General features: G+C 31.3%; 5 protein-coding genes across 5 annotated transcripts; 4 read left to right on the forward strand and 1 right to left on the reverse strand.

Annotated features, from left to right (window-relative positions):
- The first annotated feature begins 229 nt into the window (after nt 1-229).
- On the forward strand, nt 230-3,101 carry LOC124915544 (protein HGV2). The gene is made up of 6 exons (XM_047456283.1): nt 230-595; nt 1,189-1,445; nt 1,796-1,993; nt 2,106-2,196; nt 2,354-2,573; nt 2,644-3,101. Exons 1-6 carry the CDS (start codon nt 321-323, stop codon nt 2,974-2,976), a joined length of 1,374 nt encoding a protein of 457 aa, XP_047312239.1. The 5' UTR covers nt 230-320; the 3' UTR covers nt 2,977-3,101.
- Nucleotides 3,102-8,123: 5,022 nt separating this feature from the next.
- On the forward strand, nt 8,124-10,512 carry LOC124914015 (BTB/POZ domain-containing protein At5g66560-like). The gene is made up of 4 exons (XM_047454472.1): nt 8,124-8,299; nt 8,372-8,441; nt 8,532-9,740; nt 9,832-10,512. Exons 1-4 carry the CDS (start codon nt 8,262-8,264, stop codon nt 10,318-10,320), a joined length of 1,806 nt encoding a protein of 601 aa, XP_047310428.1. The 5' UTR covers nt 8,124-8,261; the 3' UTR covers nt 10,321-10,512.
- Nucleotides 10,513-12,636: 2,124 nt separating this feature from the next.
- Nucleotides 12,637-13,980, forward strand: LOC124914016 (cold-regulated 413 plasma membrane protein 2-like). The gene is made up of 4 exons (XM_047454473.1): nt 12,637-12,937; nt 13,135-13,242; nt 13,337-13,407; nt 13,492-13,980. Exons 1-4 carry the CDS (start codon nt 12,762-12,764, stop codon nt 13,743-13,745), a joined length of 609 nt encoding a protein of 202 aa, XP_047310429.1. The 5' UTR covers nt 12,637-12,761; the 3' UTR covers nt 13,746-13,980.
- A 487-nt stretch (nt 13,981-14,467) lies between these two features.
- LOC124914014 (pentatricopeptide repeat-containing protein At1g20230-like) lies at nt 14,468-16,779 on the reverse strand. Its single transcript, XM_047454471.1, has one exon. The coding sequence runs from the start codon at nt 16,688-16,690 to the stop codon at nt 14,621-14,623; it is 2,070 nt and encodes a 689-aa protein (XP_047310427.1). The 5' UTR covers nt 16,691-16,779; the 3' UTR covers nt 14,468-14,620.
- Nucleotides 16,780-17,795: 1,016 nt separating this feature from the next.
- LOC124916696 (CASP-like protein 5C1) lies at nt 17,796-18,584 on the forward strand. Its single transcript, XM_047457448.1, has 2 exons — nt 17,796-18,036; nt 18,154-18,584. The coding sequence occupies exons 1-2, from the start codon at nt 17,906-17,908 to the stop codon at nt 18,488-18,490; spliced, it is 468 nt and encodes a 155-aa protein (XP_047313404.1). The 5' UTR covers nt 17,796-17,905; the 3' UTR covers nt 18,491-18,584.
- The last annotated feature ends 4,163 nt before the right edge of the window (nt 18,585-22,747 follow it).

Genomic DNA, 22,747 nt, shown 5'->3' on the forward strand with positions numbered 1-22,747 from the left:
TCTTTATTGTTTATTAAATATATATACAAACAGTGTTTATAAGAAAATAGTAAAAACAATTGGCCAAATACAGGCCCAAAACAATATGGGCCACATGAGTAGAGAGAGACCCTAAAAAAAGGGATTAATTAAAACAAAAGCAAAAGCAGGCTAGTTAATATAGGCATAGATGTAGGGAATCACTCCTCTTTTGCTTGTCTATTTCGCTAAGGGTTTCTATTTCTTCTATTTACGGGTTTTGATATTTTATTCCGCGAGACGAATGCTATAAGACCAAATTTGCGCGCGTGTTTGATTCACCCTTTTCAAACTCCACAACAATGGCTAACGAAGTTCAGGACAACTCCATGGCGGCGCCGCAAGTGAAAGAACTCCAACCTTCCACCGGAGGAGAGGCAAATGGATCGACTGTTCACGGAACTGCTCAAACTTCCTCCATCGGCAACGTTGCCGAGACTTCCACCGCAGTGTCCGATGCAAATGAGGAGAACACGCTAGCAGATGCAGAAAAGTTTATGGAGAAAGGATCTGTTGCAGCCAAAGAAGGCGATTTTGGTGAAGCATCTGAATGCTACAGTCGCGCCCTAGAAATCAGGTTTGGTTTCATTTAAATCACTCGCGTATTTAGGGATTTACGAGTTCTTATTGAACAGAAGGCTCAAATATAATATTTATATTGTTATTCTAAGTTAGATTATCCTCTATTTACATGATGTTCTAAATAACTTATTTTTAACACACCCTTATTATTCCATGAATCTGATACTAGATTTATATTAGGGCAAAAAACATGTTGAGAATGATTGGAGAAAGTTAGATTTACCAATTCAAGGTGCCTTGATGATTGAGTTGTTCAATGAATCGTGTTTAGTACATGTGTACAAATGATGTGGGTGCTGTATGCCATTAAAAGAATTTTATGCTATGGAAATGAAGTATGATGTTTTTTGTAGTTTGCCTCGATTAATCAGGTTTGTGCATCTACTTGTTATTGGGTTTTTGGCAGCTTTATTTATCTAGTGATCGCGTTATAGCACCAAGACTATACATATTGCTTTCTAATAGATGCTACAAATCCCATCTATTCGTTTATTTTTGTTTTCTCCTGTAACTGTCTGGTCTTCCCTCAATACTTGTGATCTTAATCATAACTTATCCCCTTTCTGTTCTATTTCTCACCTGTTTCAGGGTAGCTCATTTTGGAGAGCTTGCTCCAGAATGTCTCAATGCATATTATAAGTATGGATGTGCATTGCTATACAAGGCTCAAGAAGAGTCTGATCCATTGGGTTCAGTGCCAAAGAAAGAGGAGGGATCTCATCTAGTATCTAAAGAAGAAGCTTCCACCAAGACCAATAACGGTGAATCCTCTAAGAATGGTGCTTCTAGTAATGTGGAAGATGTAGAGAGCTCTGTTACTGAAGAATGTGCAACAGATGATAAGGGTTAGTGTTCTAGTCTAATGCTTGATTATTATCCAATACCTTAGGCCTTATTTGATAAAGTAACCCCTTACCCCATTATCATTCAAATAACATTAAAATACCCTCATCTTTATTTAATAACATTAAAATATTAAAAGAAAAGGATATTATTGCCAATGAACCCAAATAACCTATAAATAAATCCATTTTTTCATCACAAAAGATTTTTCCATATTATTTTTAAATAACCCTACATCAAACAATCTCTTGGTATTGCTCCTACAATTTAGCTTTATACATATTTTTGATACATATGATGGGCATAAACGATGCAAGAGATTGCAGATACTGATTTCTTTACGTGGAGATAGGTTTGGAGGAGAAAGTGGAAGGAGGCGATGATGAAAGTGATATTGATGATGCAGCTGAAGCAGATGAGGATGAATCTGACCTAGATTTGGCCTGGAAAATGCTGGATGTTGCTAGGGTAATTTCTGAGAAACAACCAGGTCACTCAATGGAGAAAGTGGATATTCTGTCTGCCCTGGCTGAAACTGCTCTTGAGAGAGGTTTGCTCGTGCATCTTTCTAAATTAAATAATATAATTCTCGCAGATAAAATCTCTCAAAGTTATTACCATTCATACACAAACACTCATATATTGAACCTGTCCTTCTGCAGAGGATGTTGAAACTTCACTCAGAGATTATCTGAATGCATTATCCATTCTGGAGAATCTAGTTGAACCAAACAGTCGCCATTTGGCTGAACTGTATCCTTGAGATTGAAGATTTAGTTTTTTATTGAGCCTATTTTGAAACGGATATTTTGTCACAATCCAAAGTTCAATTTCATTTTGTAGATCATTGTAATTTTCGTATGACAAACATAATATATTTAGATTTTCCCCTTAACTATGTAAAACTCAGCAACTTCAGGATCTGTTTGTGTCTGGAAATGGCTTCAAAACCAGAGGAAGCAATTCCTTATTGTGAGAAAGCTATATCAATGTGCAAGTCTAGGGTGCAGAGTCTTGCGAACGAACTAAAGGCATCAACTGCTGCTGAACCGGAACAATCAATCCAGCTTTCTGATAAAGAGGCAGAAATCGACACTCTCAATGCCCTTTCCATTGAGCTGGAAAAGAAGGCAAGTGCTTACTAAATATTTCCCAAAAGTGCTTTGATGCCTTCTTTTATATCATATTTCGCTTTTGCAGCTAGAAGATCTTCAGCAGTTTGTTGCTAACCCTAAGTCTATCCTTCAAGATTTACTGCTTATAATATCTGGAAAGTCAAAGGAAGCTGAAAAGAATGCTACTGCACTAATGAGCTCTTCAGAGGTTGGGGCTGTCGAGGGCAATGCAAAACTAGAGTCGTCTTCTGTTTTTACTGCCAGTAAAAATGGAGCTGCTGCTGCTGCTGCGGTAACAGACCTTGGGAAGGTGGGAAGGTCGGTCAAGAGGGTTAATTTGAGCCCAGTTTCGACAGAATCACATCCTGCAAAAAAGCAAGCAGTGGAAACCAAGACCGAGGAAGGTAAGGATTCGTGAATCATTTTGCTACAGACTTTATATTGTTGATGCGGCATATTAAGTAGTACTTTCTAGTTGAAAACTTATATATTATGTCTCAACTGTTTTTTGGGCTAATGAATTAAGGGCTCTTGTTTCCTTTCCTTTTAGTTGAATGAGATTACAAAAAAAATTGTTCTATTTTACTCATGAATTTTACATTCTCTATTAGAAAATCCCCAAACCAGGATGCTATGGTACCCATTAAAACCCGAAATTTTCGGTTTGAAATTGGGTTGGGTACTCGGTTGTTGTCCAAGCTGGTACTGGTTTTGAAAAGATATCATGCCAGTGTTTTGTTTATAAGATACAAAATTTAGTAATTTATTTTTATAAATTTAAAAATAAGATTTTTAATATTATTATTATAAACATTTTTTTCTCCTATCAAAGTTAAAATAAATTAGTGGTATTTTACTTAATATGTATTTAACCAAATACGTATAGTTTTATTTGTAAAAAAATCAATTAATTATATTTTTTCTCTAAATTTAGTTTATGAAATTAAGATTTAAGAATAACTAAATACAATAAATGTGTTAAAAACTTTCAAGGATTAAAAATTAAGTCAAGGGGTTAGAGGTTATTAATACATTGAGTATTTTAAAAAATAAATAAATATTGTAATTTTGTAAAGAAATCTCGGGTATTAACTTAATTTTTTTCATCTCTTATATTTTATTTTGTTAGAGCAAGCTTAGTCGAGTTCATTTTTTTCAATCACGGTTTTGGTTTAAGAAGAAAAAAATATTTGTTTTTCCTGACTAACAAGAAGAGAAGTTGCTTAGACCTTGTAAATATAACAAAAAATTATATATATTGTGGCATGAGATGTAGAGAATCTATTAATTAAATATGCATGCTCTACAAAAATTTAGTTATAATATTGAACGATTATTCCTAGAAAAAGGGTATAGTATGCTTCTAAACAACGTTGTTGATTCATGCATGGTACTAAGATATAGATAACTTCAATGTTACATCTCTAGATAGGTCTAGGTTTATAAAGGTTCATTATTTAGACATATCTTATATCATAATATTAATAATAAAATTAAGATGTGTTTCAAAGTTGAATGCGAAAAATGTGGCAAGTTTTCGTGGTCGGGTTGTGGAAATCATCTCGCCACCCTTTATGCCAGCATTGAAGAAGGCAACCATTGCTCATGCCGCCCTTGGCCGGGACTGCAGCCACCACCCGAGGTGGTTGCCGCAGCTGCAACCGACACCACCTTGCCGCTTGTTCATGGCGTTGAAATTGTTCTTCCTAACCCATAAATAAATTCTAGGAAAATAAGGTTTGGCTAATTTAATTTCCTTACTATTTGGATGCTTATGCAAATCAATTAAGTTCATTAATATCCTTTTTTTTAAATCTTATTTTATTTTGCAGATGCAAAGTGATAAATAAGAGTTTTCTTCTATACACAAATCTATAAACAATAATAAAATAGGCCTAAATAATAGAAATGGATTGAATAAGGCTAGGTTGGTGAAGGGTATTATATTTATTAGTCAGACAAAAAAAAAATATAATGACTATTTTAGATTACCCTTGACCCTTTCTTTCTCAGACCATGTAATGGATCAATTAGGTCAATGAATATTGACCGGTTGGATTTATAGGTTTTTTTTTTCAAATGGAATAAGAATGCATGGTGTCCTTATGTTTTTATTAATGTACATCAATTTGTTTGTTTTCACCTTGTTTCAGTTGTGTTTGTATTTTGTAACATTGTTAAAATAGTTCTTTTCTTAATCCCTAGTATATTTTGTTATTTTTTTTAGTGTAGTTTAATCTCTCATTTTCTTTATTTTGTTTGTAAGGTAGTTTTAGTTCGGTTTGGATTTAGGTTATTTCAATAACTTGGATTATTTGAAAAATAATGATCGGTGGTGTAGAATAAAAAAGGGCGAGGAGAGAGAATTAAGAGAAAATTTGTTATTTTTTCAACAAATCACAAAATAAAAACATAAAATAAGGTTTTTTTGAATTTGAGTCGATGAAATAAACCTAATTTAATCTCTAATTATAAATTTTATTTTAACTTAAATAATTTCAGTAACATTGGAACTTGATATCTCAAATTAAAATAGTGATGCTTATGTTTATTTTATTTAAAATTTATATTTTGGGGAGCAAAATGAGATGATGATTAGGAAATGATTCTCTTGTTGATAATGGACAAAGCCCTACACTACAAGAACAAAAACAAAGCTGTCTCATGCTTTTGTAGTGGGTGTGGTTGCCCACAAGCTACACTCTGTCCAATGATTGATTGGTCAAATGAAATCACAACCCTTAATTTGTTAATAATATATATAATCTTCACATTTAAATAGTTATGGATTAGTTGAAATATATATATAGATAGTTAGATCTCCACTTATTTGGATTTTTGTTGAAAATATATATATCACATGTATTTCTATTTATCAAATAAGTTAACTTATCTATTAAAATATTATTACATTTTAAAATTATTTAAATAATCTATATTTTCAAAAATCTATATTTTTCTATTACATAGTATTGTATTTTAAATATTTTATCTAAATAATTCACTTTTCATTATATAAACTTGAAAATTAGACAATGGCTTAATTTTATTTTTATAAATTTAAATAAAAAAAATAAAAGATTGGTCGCGAGTTCAAATACGTTTGGAATGAAAACAGATGGTCATGATTGTAGTCGTGGATATCAGACTAATTCTCTACAATTTAAAAATATATATATTATTAAAATAGGGTAAAAAAGAATGAATAAATGTGTATTTACATTATCTTCATTCACATTTACATTATTTTTATTTTTATTCTTTTGTATGCTCAAAATCAATTTGTATTTATATCATTGCAATAAATTAATGCAAGGAAAGGGTGCAGACCACGAGGTAGATTTTTTGTTTATTTAAGTGCAATAAGAAATAACTATCAAAAAGTTGTTACAAAAATTAATTATAAAAAATATAAGATATTTTTTATAATAGATAACATTTTTTTTATCCTCGCTTGGCAATAAATACTATACACGGCGATGACAAAGCGGCAACCAATGATATTAAAAAGACCAAGTTTTTGAAAATATTTTTTTAACTATAGGTATAATTTTGAAAAAGTGTGGTGTTTTTGATAAAAAAAAAAAATACTTAAATATATAATATGTTAAAATAGGGTTTATGAATTATAGGTTAGCCCACAATTTTATTTGGTGAATGTCATAAGAGACTAAGAGAGTGGTTATTTTATACTAAATTTCATACTATTGTATTAATATAGTTAGAAATAAGATTTAAGTATAACTAAAGTGATGAAAAGGAAATTGAATGGAAGAAAATTTAAGTAATGTTAAATTGATTCTCTATAAAATCAAATGTTTCTAATAGGGATAATAAACTCAATCACATTTCTAATGATTCTATATATAAATTGATATTATACACCTCAAAATGTTACCTCTTCTATCTTCATTTATAGGACTTATCTTATTAATTTTGGTGTTCAAATTTAATAATTTATGTAAATCTTTTTATTTGAAAGTGATATTTTTTCATTAATTTACCTATTATAAATGTCACATATATATAAAAGGTAATAATCAAATCAATACCAAACTATTTTTTTATTTATTAAAATACAAGTAAATAAATAAAATGAATAAAAGACAAACATATAAAAAATATATTTATAAAATATTATTACATTATTATAATAGTATAATAATATCATTATTATTAATAAATTATTATACTAGGTATTGTTCAGTTTATTTAAATAACATTGGGAGAGAAAAATATGATTATTTATTATGATTTTAAGAAGATTATGATATTTTTTTAAAAAAAAGATTAAAAAGTATTGATATATATAAATAAAATAAAAAATATTTAAGTATTTTGGTTAATGAAATAATTGATTAGATGGATGAGAGTGAAGTAATATCTGATTTTGTTGGGTTATTTGGAAAACCCAAATCCAAACAAGGCCTTAATTTTCTTATAAATTTAATATAATAAATATAAATTATATAATTCTTTATATACCATTAAATTTAATATTTTTTAAAGACAGTATCAACAAAGACTAAACTCAAAACACTCTTATCATATAAATTAGTATCCATATAATCTTGAAAGTATCTCTTTTAAATTTTAATTTCACTTAATCTTCCCATGCACAAATACAACTATAAGAGATTTTGAGTCTGATTTATTTTTTTGAATTTTTATCCAAAATTTAATATTTTCTCTTCTGTTTATCTTATCCATTTAGAGGATATAATGTTCATTCAACTTTAAAAAAAAAACAACTTTAAAAAAAAAACAACTGTAAAAAAATTAAATAAGACAAAAAATTTATCCAAAACCTAGTTAAAACAAAACAAAAAATAAAAATAATATCAAACAAGCTCCTAAAAGTCTTATATGATTAACCATAGTTATTTATTGAATTCCTAGTCATATAAAAAAAAAAAAAAAGTCCTCTCATAGTCCGGAAATATAATGTTCATTCAACTTTAAAAAAAAAACAACTGTAAAAAAATTAAATAAGACAAAAAATTTATCCAAAACCTAGTTAAAACAAAACAAAAAATAAAAATAATATCAAACAAGCTCCTAAAAGTCTTATATGATTAACCATAGTTATTTATTGAATTCCTAGTCATATAAAAAAAAAAAAAAGTCCTCTCATAGTCCGGAAACCATGGAAACCTAATAGTGCTAAAATAAGAATGGTACATGAGCGACAAAGTATTCTTTCTAAGTTCTTGAGTTCGAACCCGTCAAACGACAAGTTTCACTCATCTGTTTAAGTAGATTTGCGGGGTAGGTGTTTAACCTGTGCATTTTGAGATAGAAGCGTACCCAACAACGTTAAAAAAGTAAATAAAATATGGTAGGCAAGATTAAGCTCAATGAACAAGCTTAGTGTAAAATAATTTAGGGATGAAATGTAAATCCAAATAGAGTATTAAATAAAAAAGCAAAATGAAACCGGTTGGCAAGTAATGCGTGTCCATAAATGGTATAATGATGGTCTTTTTTTTCTTGTGAAAAGAGAATTTCAGAAGTTTGTTTTTGAGGAGAAAGAGAAGCAATAAATACTACGGGATAAACAAAAAATAAATAAAACTATCCCAAAATTTGAAAAGGAGAGAGAGAGAGAGCGTACATTAGCAGTATCATCAGCAGATTAGAGAGAGAGAGAGAGAGAGAGTACATCATCCTCCTTCCGCCGCTGCTGCTACAGAGATTACAGATATGGAAGCTGAGAAGCAAATCTCCATGAGAGAAGCATGGTAAGTTATTAACATTGCTTTTGTTGTTTTCTTTCCGATCTCAACTTCTTCTTCTTTGTTTGGATCGATCAGGTTCTGCACCACAGGTCTGCCGAGTGACATTGTAATCCAACTCGACGACATGACCTTCCATCTTCACAAGGTAATTTCAATCTATTCTTTCCATTTCCTCTACTAGACTACTAGCTAATTTCTATACCTAATCACTAAGTAAAGTAATGCTCTGTCACAGTTTCCTCTCATTTCGAGGAGCAGAAAGCTACATCACCTTATATCTGAACAAGAATCGATTTCCGCTAAGGTAGAAAAATGCGAACACGCAGGGGACAACGGAGGAATAGAAGACAATGATGATGATGATAATGAGGACACAGAAGAAGAAGATGAAGAAGAACGTTGCAGTTACATCACGCTACCGGATTTCCCTGGAGGTTCAGAGGCCTTCGAGGTTGCTATCAAGTTCTGTTACGGCGTCAAAACCGATCTCTCTTCATCCAACGTCGTTCTTCTACGATGCGCTGGAGAATTCCTGGAAATGACTGATGAATACTCGGAGGACAATCTCATTTCCAAAACGGAACAGTTTCTTTCCCAATCTGTCTTCAAGAGTGTCAAGGAATCGATTAAGGCACTGAAATCATGTGAAAGAATGTTACCAATGGCGGAGGATCTCGGTGTTGTACATAGATGTATAGAATCTATTTCCATTAGAGCTTCTGCTTCTGATCCGTCTCTATTTGGTTGGCCGGTGAACGAAACCGGTGTTCATCGGAAATCTACCGGTAAATCTGTAGGCACTAGTAGTTGGTTCGGCGAATTAGTCCTTCTCAGTCTTCCATTTTTCAAACGCCTAATACTGTCAATGAAATCGCGAGATCTGAGTCCAGAGGTTATAGAGAACAGTCTCCTTCATTACGCAAAGAAACATATTCCAGGTATCAATCGAAAACAATCATCATCATCATCATCAATACCATCAGAGAATGAACAGAGAGAGATCCTAGAGACTATAGTTACGAATCTTCCCCCCTTAGAAAATGGCTCGAAATCACAAAACGTGACCAGAGTCCTTTTCGGATTGCTGAGGACGGCGAACATATTGAAATCAGAAGCCTGCAAATCTGCATTGGAGAGGAAGATAGGTTCGCAGCTGGATCATGCCACGCTTGACGATCTTCTAATACCTAGCTATTCATATCTAAACGAGACGCTATACGACGTTGAATGTGTGGAGAGGATCTTGAGGTTCTTCTTGGGGGAAGATGAACACAACGGATCACGGCTAATGCTAGTTGGTAAATTGATCGACGGTTACTTATCAGAAATTGCTTCAGATGCGAATCTGAAACCAGAGAAATTCTATCAGCTTGCTGTTGCCCTTCCAGATCACGCAAGACAATTCGATGACGGTCTATATCGATCAGTAGATGTATATCTGAAGGTAATTAAGAGTTTCATTCCATAATTCAATTGATCAAATGCGCGATTTGTAGTCTTGTAGATGTATATTCTTAATATGTTTTCTACCTTAGGCGCATCCATGGTTGATAGAATCGGATCGCGAGAAGATCTGTGGAGTAATGAACTGCCAGAAACTAACGCTGGAAGCCTGCACACATGCAGCGCAGAATGAGCGGCTGCCACTTCGTTCGGTAGTGCAGGTATTGTTCTTCGAACAGCTCCAGCTACGGGAGGCAATTGCTGGAAGTCTGGTTTCAGAAGATACAGGTTCGATAGATGTTCCACAAATCTGTAATCTCCGGTCGGTAGACATGGAGAGCATGAGGTCGAGAGTGCAGGAACTTGAAAGAGAATGCTGTTCGATGAAGGAGGTGATAGAGAAGAGCATCGACAAATCGGTGGCGAACGGTGGCGAGGATGGTTCGCGCGGGGGTGTAGGATGGAAGAAGTCGTTGGAAAAGAAATTTGGGTGTAGATTGAAGATGCAGGTTTGTGATTCACATGAATCAACGGTTGTTGAGACTCGAGGGAAAGGAGGGAACCGCCATCGTCGACGATAGACCTCCTACTCCTTGCGGTTTTATTTATTCTTTTGCTTTGCATGCAAGTTTTATTATTATGCTATTTCAATATTGTTAGTATAGATTTCTAAGTAGGGATGTAAATCAACATCTGTTTGCTATCTTTTTGAATCTATGGTAAAACCTTGTTCGTGCTCGTTTGTTAGTCTTAACAATCCTATTCGACTTGTTAACTCGTAAATACGTCAACTCTTAAATATGTTTATTTAGAAAGTCGTTGAAGCTACTAACATTGAAGCCTTCTTCTATACCATAATCAAGCAATAGATACAAACTTTTCAATTTCTAACCCATTTATATAGAGTTCATTGATTCATATTTAATTTATTGTGATAAATACAATAAAATACATATAAATTCTAGATAAATTAGAATGAAAAAAATGATAAAAATGAAGCAAATAAGTTTTATAAAACAAATAATAATCTCAATTAAATTAGCTTAATTAATTGAATCTTTTTAAAATAATAATTTAATGTATAAATGAGTAAACTTTTTTCTCACAATACTAGTCTATTGGAAAGTTCAATTATGACAAAATCATTGCACACATGTTTGCATAAAGTTATTGACTTTATGTAGTTTTACTGCTGGATTCTATGCAATTACGCAGTTAATCAATAATAATATTACCTCGAATTGAACTCTTATATATAAAATAAAGTTGTATCTCTCACACACACACACACAAATTGTCTTGTAATCTTATTATTCAAATCAACAAGTTAAATTAATAAAAAAAATAGAAAAGTTATTTTTTTAACCCCTCTAATAATTTATGTAGAATACATGGGTTTCTCGGTTTTTTTTCATCATTCATATTTGATTAGTGATTAGGTATTATATTTTTTTGTTCAATAAAGTATCTTGTTTAGTTAGATATAATTTTTCATTACAATTTTTTATAATACGAATAATATATTCTCAGTAGTTAGTGGGTCGTTTACGGCTTATTCATTCTGATTGTCTTGGTGATAATTTCTCGAGTCTCTATTCATTCTCTTTTTATCAACAAAGAAGATAAAATTATCGGATCTTGAATTATTTTTCATTTTTCAATAAAGAGTCACTGAAACGGATTTTTCAGTTTAAAGTCTTCTTACAAGTAGGGATGACAATTATAATCCGCCCCGTGGTTTTCGATCTAAATTTCCCCGTTATGAGTGACTTTTCCCTGATTTAACCGATATTTGATTGGAATGATATTTATATTTCCCACTCCAATCTCACCCAAACACTAATGAACATAATTAAATATATAATACCACTAATATATTTACTTATTTTTTTATTTTAATATTTTTTTAAGTTTATTTCTTTATAATAATATAATTTTGTAATATATTTTAATATATATAATATTTTAAAAATTCAATATAATTCAATATAATTTTTTTACTTTTTTTTAAAAAAAATATGGTATAACAGTGCCACGCGGGGATTCCAGAAATTGAATAGAGCGGGAATGATAATAAAAAAAATCTCCAAACTAGAATGAGACGGGGATGATAAATGCATCCCCGCCTCGTTGTCATCTCTACTTCCACGTGTGTTCATATTATTTTGTTGGGTTTCTATTTTTTTAACATATATGTAGATGATTAGCTATCATTTGTTAGAATTTTTTTTGGTGTTGCTTATCAACCCTTGATATGTATGATAATGGGACGATTTGGGGCGGAAAATGCATTAACATCACCGCCCCGTTTTATTTCAAAATTTTATTTTACTATCATTATCCTCGTCCCGTTTGATTTCGAGAAATCTCCGCGGGGCATCGTTTGTACTATATTCTCTAAAATATATATATATATATATATAATAAAATTATATAAACAAATATAAGAGAATATATTGAAAATTTATATTATTATAAAAAATAAATTTAAAATTCTTATAAAATATACTGAATAAATAAATATATTAGTAATTTTATATTTATAGTTGTGTTTATAGTGTTCAGGACAAAATCGGTTGATCGTGACATAAATACTATCACTATTCCATACTCGATCAAATATAAGTCCAACCAAAAAAACCGCCCTTAACCGGAAAATTCAGTTCAATTTTCATAGTTTGTCATCTTTCCTCCTCGGATAAGGACAATTTTTATAATATTTATTAGAGATTTTCCTAGATAAATTTATTAAAAGCATTCAAATATCTATAATGCAATTATTTATTTCTTCTTAATTTCCAAGGTATTTCCATCTACAAGTTTAAATCGTCCACGCGTCCAAACTCACGATACATACGCGTAGTAGCGAATCACTAGCTCCTCCATCAGCAAAAAACCCGCGCCACGACGATCTTCATCTTCTCCTTCACTCTCTCTTCCTGTTTCCTGTAAATGTAAATGTAAAGCCTCCTTCCTCTTCTTCATCAATTTTCTGGTTTACATCTCTTTACATTCAGAGAAAATGGTCAGGGAAATGGACTATTTGGCAATGAAATCCGATCCTCAATTGATTCATTCCGACATTAATGAACTTATCATCGTTTCTAAGCGTCTACTGAACCACGCTATCGAACTTGGTAACCTAGGGTACGTCGACACATCTACTTCTCTAGAATGGATTGCCTCCTTCGCTGCCATGTAAGTTCAATTTACTCTAATTTCACATTGAATTTTAATACCCATTATGGAAAAGATCTTATTTCTGAATCCTGATAGCCGAACAGAGTAGAGTATAATTGTTAATTGTCTTCATTTATGTCAATGTTCGACCTAAGATGTTTTGATCTTCAAACATTTGTATCGATCCGTTAGGTTTTGATCATGTTTACTTACAGATACTTGCTAATATTGGATCGGACAAACTGGAGAACAAATATGCTGACTTCACTTTTGGTCCCTTATATATTTCTAAGTCTTCCAGTGGTATTATTCAACTACTTTAGGTAATCATTAATGTTATTATATGTTGCAATTTCTCTAATCTACTCTTTATTTCAGTATCTTGATTGTTTATTTATTTATGTATTTATGGTCTAGTGGGGATTTTGGAAAATGGGTTGCATTCATAGCTGTGGTGTTGAGGATGTTCTTTCCTAGACATTTTCCAGGTATCCATTGTTCTATTATGGTTTTTTAGAAGAATGACATTTTTTTTTATTTCAATGTTTTTGAATTGGGATTTTGAATTGCAGATTGGCTGGAAATACCAGGATCATTAGTTCTTCTTCTAGTTGTTGCTCCAAACTTGTTCTCATACACCCTCAGGTATAGCATTGGAAGCATTGTAATTTGCCTTATTATTGGGTGCTATCTTTTGCAAGAGCACATCAAGGCTTCTGGTGGGTTTAGGAATGCATTAACTCGTAGCCATGGGATATCGAATACGCTTGGCATTGTACTCTTGCTTGTCTATCCTGTCTGGGTATTGGTTGTCTCTTTTGTTTAAAGCGTTTTTTCTGCCTTAAGTTATCTTGGTGTTGCTGTTGTTGTTGGTCTCCTCCTTTGTGTTTTATGCTGAAATTTTCTTGAATAAGATTGGTCTGATTTTGATAATTGTTTGGGTTTATTCAAATCCGAGTGATCATCATTAACTCAAAATGAGTGTAATTTGAAGAACTCTTGTACTATGCTAATTGTTAGAGCATGGTGCAATGTATACTGATATTCTGTTTTACATATTTTGACCTTTTCTATTGAGTTGATTCTTTGTAACCCTCTAAGAAGGGGACAAAGGGTTGGAATTGTTCACTTTTTTTCAATTGAGATAGATGGCTAAGTGGATGAAAAGGTAGATTTTTATTTTTTTTCAAATAATTGAGATATGATCTCTTAGGAACACTTCCATTCAAGTGATCTTTGTGATATACACTTACATGAAGAATTTTTTTAACCCGAGTTTATTTTGGGAAGTGGTTAGCATAACTCCTATCCTCTTTAAACCCGACCTTTTAGTAAGAGCTATCATGGTTAGCATAACCTTACCCTCTTTAAACCCGAGCTTTTAGTAAGAGCTATCATGGTTAACACCTACCCTCTTTAAACCCGAGCTTTTAGTAAAAGCTATCATGGTTAGCATAACCCCTACCCTCTTTAAACCCGAGCTTTTATTAAGAGCTATCATGGTTAGCATAACTACTACCATTTTTAAATCCGAGCTTTTATTAAGAGCTATCATGGTGAGTTCACATTGTAAAACCTTTGTCACTTGATAAAACAACCTACTAGTCGAAGTATTTATACTTTCAATTTTGAAGCTTTGTTATCAAATCATTTACTAGTTACACTTGGGGTAGGAGAAACAACACAACAAAACATGGGCAATCACCAAAAATCTCCACAAGAGCAAACCCCGTCGCTGAAATGATGAAACCTTTGGCAATCTCTCACGACAATTCGAACCCCGACAACCTTTGCTATACATTTAATAGCACTATGACAATCCCCGCAAATCCTCAGGTTCTTAAACACACTAACCGAAGACGAACCATTCAAGTTAAGTATTCCAAACGCAACCGCCAACTTCTCGCTATGATTGCACAACATATCTTCCTTCTCTTCGACCCCCTCTATATCTTGCAAAACAAATTCGGTTTTCGGCTTATACCCAACTAACCTTATCTTTTCCCCAATTTCCTCCAAAAACTTGTAAATTTCATCTGCCTGAAAATAGTCTCTTTTCTCACCCGCAACAAAACTGTACACCTTGTTCTTCACCCGAATCCAACTGCAACCCGCTTCCTTCCTTATTCCTCGTTCTCTCATCAACTTCCTCGTTTCCGCAGCATCCTCCCATAGTTTCGCATTCGAAAATATATTTGTCAGAAGCGCGTAATTCCCTGCGTTCTTTGGTTCAATCGCGAACAGCTCTTCCGCCACCACACGACCCAAATCAACGTTCTTATACGTTCTACATGCGCCCAGCAAGGCTCCCCAAGCCCCTACTGTTGGTTCCATAGGCATAGTTTGGATCAACCGATACGCCTCGTCTAAATGACCTGCGCGACCCAGAACGTCGATCATGCACGAATAATGCTCGGCATCAGGTTCAACTGAGTAGTCGCGTTTCATTGATTTGAAAACCTCGCGAGCCTCGTCGACCAAACACGAATGGCTGCAACCGGACAATACCCCGGTGAAAGCTATGGCGTCGGGTTTAAAACCTGAGTTTAACATTTTTTGAAAATGCGATAACGCTCGTTTCCCATCTCCGTGGAGCGAAAATGTAACGATCATTGTGGTCCACGCCGTTTTATCCTTTTTCTTCATCATGTCGAACACTCGACATGAAGCTTCCAATTCTCCGCATTTAGCGTATGCGAAGAGTAACGCGGTATTCGTTGAAGTTATATCGTCAAGAAAGTTTCGAAATATGTATCCGTGTGTTTCCTTCCCGCCTCTTAAGTTTTCAAACGTAGCGAAAGCTGTCAAGAGGGTTGTGATCGTGATCTGATTAGGTTTGAAACCGAGTTTCTGCATGTCACGGAGAATCTGAAACGCTTCGATTGTTCGATCATTTCGTAGACACCCTCCGATGACAACATTCCACGACGCGTAATCGAATTTCACCCGTTTATCGATCATTTGACTGTATACACAAAGAGCTTTCTCTGGCTCTTCGTTGGCAAAGAATGCAGTTAACATGACATTCCATGAAACAGTGTCGTGTTTAGATGTATTATTGAATACTGTCTCAGCTTGATCAATACTAGAACAATGACCATACATGTTTATTAATCCACCAGTAACAAACACATTCTCATCCGGTTCGTTTCTGATAACGAAACCATGGATTTCTCTCCCAAAACGTAAGTGTTTCAAATCAGAACATGCCCTGAGGATGGATGACAATGTTATCGAATTGGGTCTAACTCGATTAAACCCCATTTCACGGAAAAATTGAAGAGCTTCCATTGACATACCATTGAGTATAAAACAAGAAGCAATAGATGTCCATGAGATCACATCCTTAACAATCAGCCCACCAAAAACATGTCGTGCAAATTCAGCACATTTACATCTACCATACATGTCAATTAAAGCATTTCCAAGTAGAAGATCAGAATCAAACCCGTATTTGATTGCATCAGTATGAATCTCTTTTGCTCTATCAAGATTGGCTAAAGCAGCACATGCTTTGATAACTGATAGAAGTAATAACTTATCTGGTTGAATGATGTTCTTCCTCTGCAACTCCCTATAAAGCTTAATCCCTTCTCTTGGATAGCCATGTTTCGTATACCCATCTATTAATACAGTTGAAGACCTCACATTTGGTTCAGACATTTTATCAAACAGTTGGCGGGCATGAACAAGATCCCCTGAATTTAAACATTTCTTGAAGATACTAAGATTCACCCGTGATGGGAATTCAGTCCATACCTTTAAATTCATATGTTAAATGGACAAAACCCAACAAAAAAAAATGATAAATCTCACGAAGATGGATCATAAGATTGTTTAAAGAAAAGAAAAAAAGAATGATGTCCTTCGCATTCAAATTATCAAATTAAAAGAAAGTCGACATTTTAATGAGTCGAATTGGAAAATATAAAATAAAATTTCTACTTTAACCTAAGAGCTTGTTTGATTTTGGTTTTATGAAATTCATTTTGGAAATTTATCCATTTTTTAAATTTTTTTTTATATTATGTCGCTCTTATTCTAATCCAACCACTTGATTTATAAAATATTAAAATATTGATTTTTTTTTTAAATTATTAAAATATTTTTATTTTATTTAAAAAAAAAAATATATATATATATATATATATTAATTTAACAAATTAAAAATCTAAATAACTTATTTTTTAATCATACAAATTTATTTTAGACAAAATTTGAAATTAGTCCTAAGAAACTATTTGATTTTTTTAATTTTATTCAATTTTTAAAAATTTAGATACATAACTAAATATAATAATTTAACAAATTAAACTTAAATAACTTATTTATTTACTTTTTTAATAAAATTTCAAAAATCATAAAAAAAAAATGACGAAGAAGGCCTCGTTTGAAGAATAGGTTTTGTTTGGACATGGTTTGATTATAATTAAAAAAAAAAAGTGATTTTTATTTACCAAATTACCCTTTTCTCTACATTTTTATTTAATAATTAATTAAAATTAAAAACGTAAAAAATAATTTTAATAAATAAAAAAATTAATTAAATAGTTAATGTGATACATTAAATTTAGTATAAAAATAAATAAAAGAACAACCACTTTCTCAAACAAGCCTAATAAATGAAGTCCTTTCATGGTGGCGTGTGCACTATGAGAGGCCAGAATAAATAGTCCTCAACTTTGCATGTATTCTCTCTCTTTAGAATAATTTAATTTCAAATATAATAAATTATATTTTAAAAATAAGAAATAAATAAAATACAAGTAGCATTTATGATAGTGAAGTAAATGGTCATAGTTTTATTATTATTTTATTATTATTTGTAGTAATTGCAATCTTGTTGGAAAAGAAAATCTTTTTGTTACATTGCCATTTGCCATTCCAGGAGAACTCTTTTGTCATACTTTTATCTCTACTAAGTTCATCTATGGAGGAGAATGAGAAGAAGAAGATAGAAACGACGTCGTCCGAGTCGCCGCCAGGATGAACGAACTTCCGGGTTCTTTAGGTACCACCGCAAGCTTGGCGTTGCGATTAGGCCAAGCCATATTCTCTGTCTCATCCCTACTTTTCATGTGTTACAATGTTCAATTCAACAACCTTCCTCCATTTTGGTAAATATTCTCATCCTTTTAGTGTAGTTTGTTTCATTTGTTGGTAAATTGTCTGTTTTATTTGATTGGATTGGTTAGGTTATTAAGGTTTGTGATGAAAATTGAATGTTATTGTAGTTTCTTGGTGACGATCATGGGATTGGTGTTACCATGGAGTATGACATTTGCTTTGGTGGATTTATATTCGATATGTATCATCAAATTGAATTCTCGTCAAGCTGGATTAATGTTTGTGATTGTGATTGGAGATTGGATATTATCTATGCTTACTCTTGCTGCAGCAGGATCTGTAGCTAGTTTGACAGATTTCTTGATCATGAGTAATTCTCGATTCTGTCATGGAGAATTCAATTTGTGCGGTAGATATAAGCTTTCTGTGGCTATGACATTCTTGTCTTGGTCTCTTTCCTTAGCTTCTTGTCTTCTCAATCTTTGGTTTATTGCTTCTATGTAACTAATTCATATCAAGAAGAGAGATCTTTCTTTTTATAGGTTTGGTTTATAACTTTATATATAATAGCTAGCTGGATATGCTGAATAACATGTTTTATGTTCGTATCAATTTGTCACTGGTTTTGGTTTTGGTTTTGGTTTTTTTGAGAGTTCTTATCAATTTTGACATGATGAGGTTGCAATTAGACATGATCTGAAATTCCAAGATGCTCTGTTTTCAACAATAGACCTGCTGTAATGTTTTTCAACATATGAAGATGCCTATGAACCCGAAATGAATCCCAAGATCCAACAAGTATTGGTAATCTTATACTTTTCAATGTATAACCATTTGAGAAAACAATAACGAAATTAAAATGTTCATCAACGAGCAACCAAAAAATACTATCATTAATGAAGGCCGCAAATCCTCAAGAAGATTAATGAGTTTCTTGACCGCATCCATCGATTTTCCCGAGTAAATCTTCTCAATCGTTGTTTGAAGTAAACGCATCGGTCAAATATAATCACTAAATTTTGGTGATACTAAAAATAACCGGTACATGAACATGAACTGAACATGTGGTCTCAAGTAAGGATGGCATGGCAACGTGGTGGCACTTAACTACCCGTCCACAAACTGATCCGATGGGATATATTAGCTCATCCCATCCCTGAACTTGTGGGTAACCGAAACCGACATATACCCAAAATCGATTGCTAACTAGTTAAAAATTCACACATCCACAATAACATTTTTTAATTTCTATTAGAAACGAGTTATGACACAGAAAATAACATTGGTGAAGAAGATGGTCGACAAAGTGTAATTGTTGTGACACATAATATATTTGAAATTTATTAAGATATATATGAATTTTAAAATTTTAAAATTAAGATGAGAAATAATATGAACTTGATGTGTGAAAGATATATAAATGTGAAAAAATAAAATTGATTGAGAATAAAATTTGAAAAGAAAATGTGAGAGAAATGTTAATCGAAATTGTATAGACAATAGATGATAGGGAAATGTTAAAAGAGATAAGATATATAAATATTATTTATCTTTTAGGCGAGTTCGATTATAATCATAGGCTATCTCCAACCGTCTTCACCCCGATCCCGATCACGATCACGATCACAATCACAATTACCCATACTGACCCGACTATCAAATATCCTTGGGTATCGGATTTTCGGATACCATTGTCATAGCTAGTCTCAACCCAAATTTCCCTACCGCTGCCAATTGTTTTCGACATCACACACGAAATACCTATCTTGTTTCAAAGTAAAATTCATATTGATGTCACTCTTAATGCAAGATTATTGTCTCCAATTAGTCATCCTAATTAACCAATTTATTTTTATGTATTTATCATCCGTCAATACTCTCCATGGATGGAATATATTTGTAAAAAAACTTATATATTTAAAGTATATACATAAATGTACTATTCCATAACTTCTCAAATTAACTCATCTCAGTATGTTACTCCAAACAAAGTGAACTCAAACTCAACCGAAATATTAATCAAACTAATGTAACACAACTCAATATACCTATAGTCTCACAAATTAAAAAAAAAAAAAAAAAAAAATCTTGTATCAAGGCTGAGCTGGTAGTGTCTTGAAAACAAATTTTTAAAAAATGGTGAAGGCGGCTAATTAAGATTTTATTTGTATTAAGAAATATATAAAATTTGTGGAAGAAGTTTCCTGTGTAGTGGGAGGAAGCTTCAAAGAGGGTTGGATTCGGTCCAAATCTTCGTTATCATATCACTCAATAATTATATATATATATATATATATATATATATATATATATATACATTGATCCATCAAGCAATCATTCAATTCAGAAAAAGCTATCCTTCATTATCATTAACGACAAGCAGTCCATTTTAAAAAAAAACACAACAATAATGTGACAATATTATTTTTTATATATTATATAAGGATGGATGGATGGATGGTCTTGGACATGTTAGGGGGACATATCCAAATTATCAAATGGATTAAAAACCTAGTTAGCTATATAGCTAGTGAGATCAAATATAATTCAAATGTTAGATTTCCCAACTATATATATTTGGTAGGGAACATCATGTTTTTATTCACTTATTTTCTTAATTTTTATTAAACCCCTGTTTCATTATTATTCAATATTTGTATCACTATTAATCATTTGTTTATAGCTAGGTACAAACAATCATTCCTTAACCATTAGTTTCATATCTGCATATATGTTGATCAACTATGGATTGGCAAAAAAATAAAAAATAAAATAAACTTCAGACTTTATATATACATGATTAGATAAAAAAATCTTTTTTTTTATTTCTAGCATTAATATTTAAAGTTTTCATTTGATATAAAAGTAGAATATATCTATTTAATTTCTGACAAATTACATGAAAATTGTCCATTAAACAAGCAGTCATGCATGATGAATCAATAATAGAGGTAATTAATTATGAATGAATATTTTTTTAATAGATTAAATAAATGATAAGACATATAGAATAATGTATATAATTGAATTTTATTCGCTGTTTATGCATGATGAGTCCTAAGACCGCAATGCTTAATTAATGAGGGCGTGCGTGCATGCACATGTGTTTATTCTATTCACAATTAATTTCTATTATTCATTATTTCCTATTTATCTAATTATAAATTCATCAATTATATATATATATATATATATATATATATATATATATATATATATATATATATATATATATATATATATATATATATATATATATATTTTGCATGTTATATACAACAACACTACTAGCTTAGTTTGAAATCCATTAACTTTTTAAATTTACAAAAAAAAAAATGACCAAGAATAATAATTGAGTCAAATTTAAAATTTGGAGTATTTATTGCAAGTTTCATTGGAAATTTTGAACAATAAAAAATAATTAATGTCTTGTTTACTATTTTAAGTTTGCAATTTTATCATTTATGTTCATAATGTAACTTTGAATTGTGTGATAGAGTGTTTGAATTATTACTATCGTAGTTGTTCAATTTTTTGTGGTTAATGTACCAAAAAAAAGCATTTATAAAATAATTAATGTCTCATTTATTATTTGAAGTTTGTAATTTTGTCATTGTTCATAATGTAACTTTGAATAGTGTAATATTGTGTTTGAATTATTACTATTGGAGTTGTTCGATGTTTTGTCTTAAAGGCACGAAACATTCAAAACATACCATTCATAATGTATCTTTGAATTGTGTATAATTATATTTGAATTATTACTATTGGAGTCGTTCGATGTTTGTCGTAAACGTACCAACATTCATTAAAATTTATTAATTGAAGTTGATAATGTAACTTTGAATTGTTTAATACATTGTTTGAATTATGATGGTAGTTGTTCGAATGTTTAGTCATAAATAAACTGAACATTCATCTTTTGTAGTGACTTTTTATTTCTAATTAGATTGTCTCATATGTAAATGAAAAGATATTTAAATAAAATTGAAATTAATTTTTTAATTTGTGATTTTCCATCCTTACACGTACTTTCGCGATTTCCACTATATACATTTTGTCTCAACCGACAATTTTATCTTCAAACTCTATATTTTTAATATAAAATATTAAGTCACATTCAATGTCATAAACAAAAAAAAATTAATAATTAAATTATTTTAAAGAGTTAAAAATATAAAAAATAGTATTAATAATGAGGGTATGAGATTTATATTTAAATATTTGTTGCAATTTAAAAAAACAAAACTAGTTATTTTTATTGGAAATATGAACAATAAAAGAAAAACCAATTTCTTATATGGTCTGAACTGTATCCACATCGATCAGAAAACCGAATCAATCATAATAATAGCATCCCCTATATAAATACAAAAGAAAATATTTTCCAGCTTTCCATTTATTTAAATAAACTATTTTCAAGTAAATTCTAAAGTATACTCACTCAAATTTTATTTTATTTTTTAAAAAATCAGCTATAATTGATTAAATACAAAATAATTAAGCTTACAATTATTATTAATTAATAGAACAATGGATAAAATGAATAGTTCAAACAAGTCCCTTGACAAATCAACATCTAGTTTGTTAGTAATATAAATAAAATTAATAAAGAAATGAATCCAAACAAAATTCTATAAAAAGAAATATTGATATTTAATTAAAAAAATAAAAAAATAAAACAAGAAGATATTTTATTAGTTGAAGTAGTGACGTCATTGTATGGTAAAAAGGTAATAAAAGAAATGTAACAGTCCCAAC

This window comes from Impatiens glandulifera, chromosome 9, assembly GCF_907164915.1.
Source record: "Impatiens glandulifera chromosome 9, dImpGla2.1, whole genome shotgun sequence".
Lineage (NCBI taxonomy): Eukaryota > Viridiplantae > Streptophyta > Magnoliopsida > Ericales > Balsaminaceae > Impatiens > Impatiens glandulifera.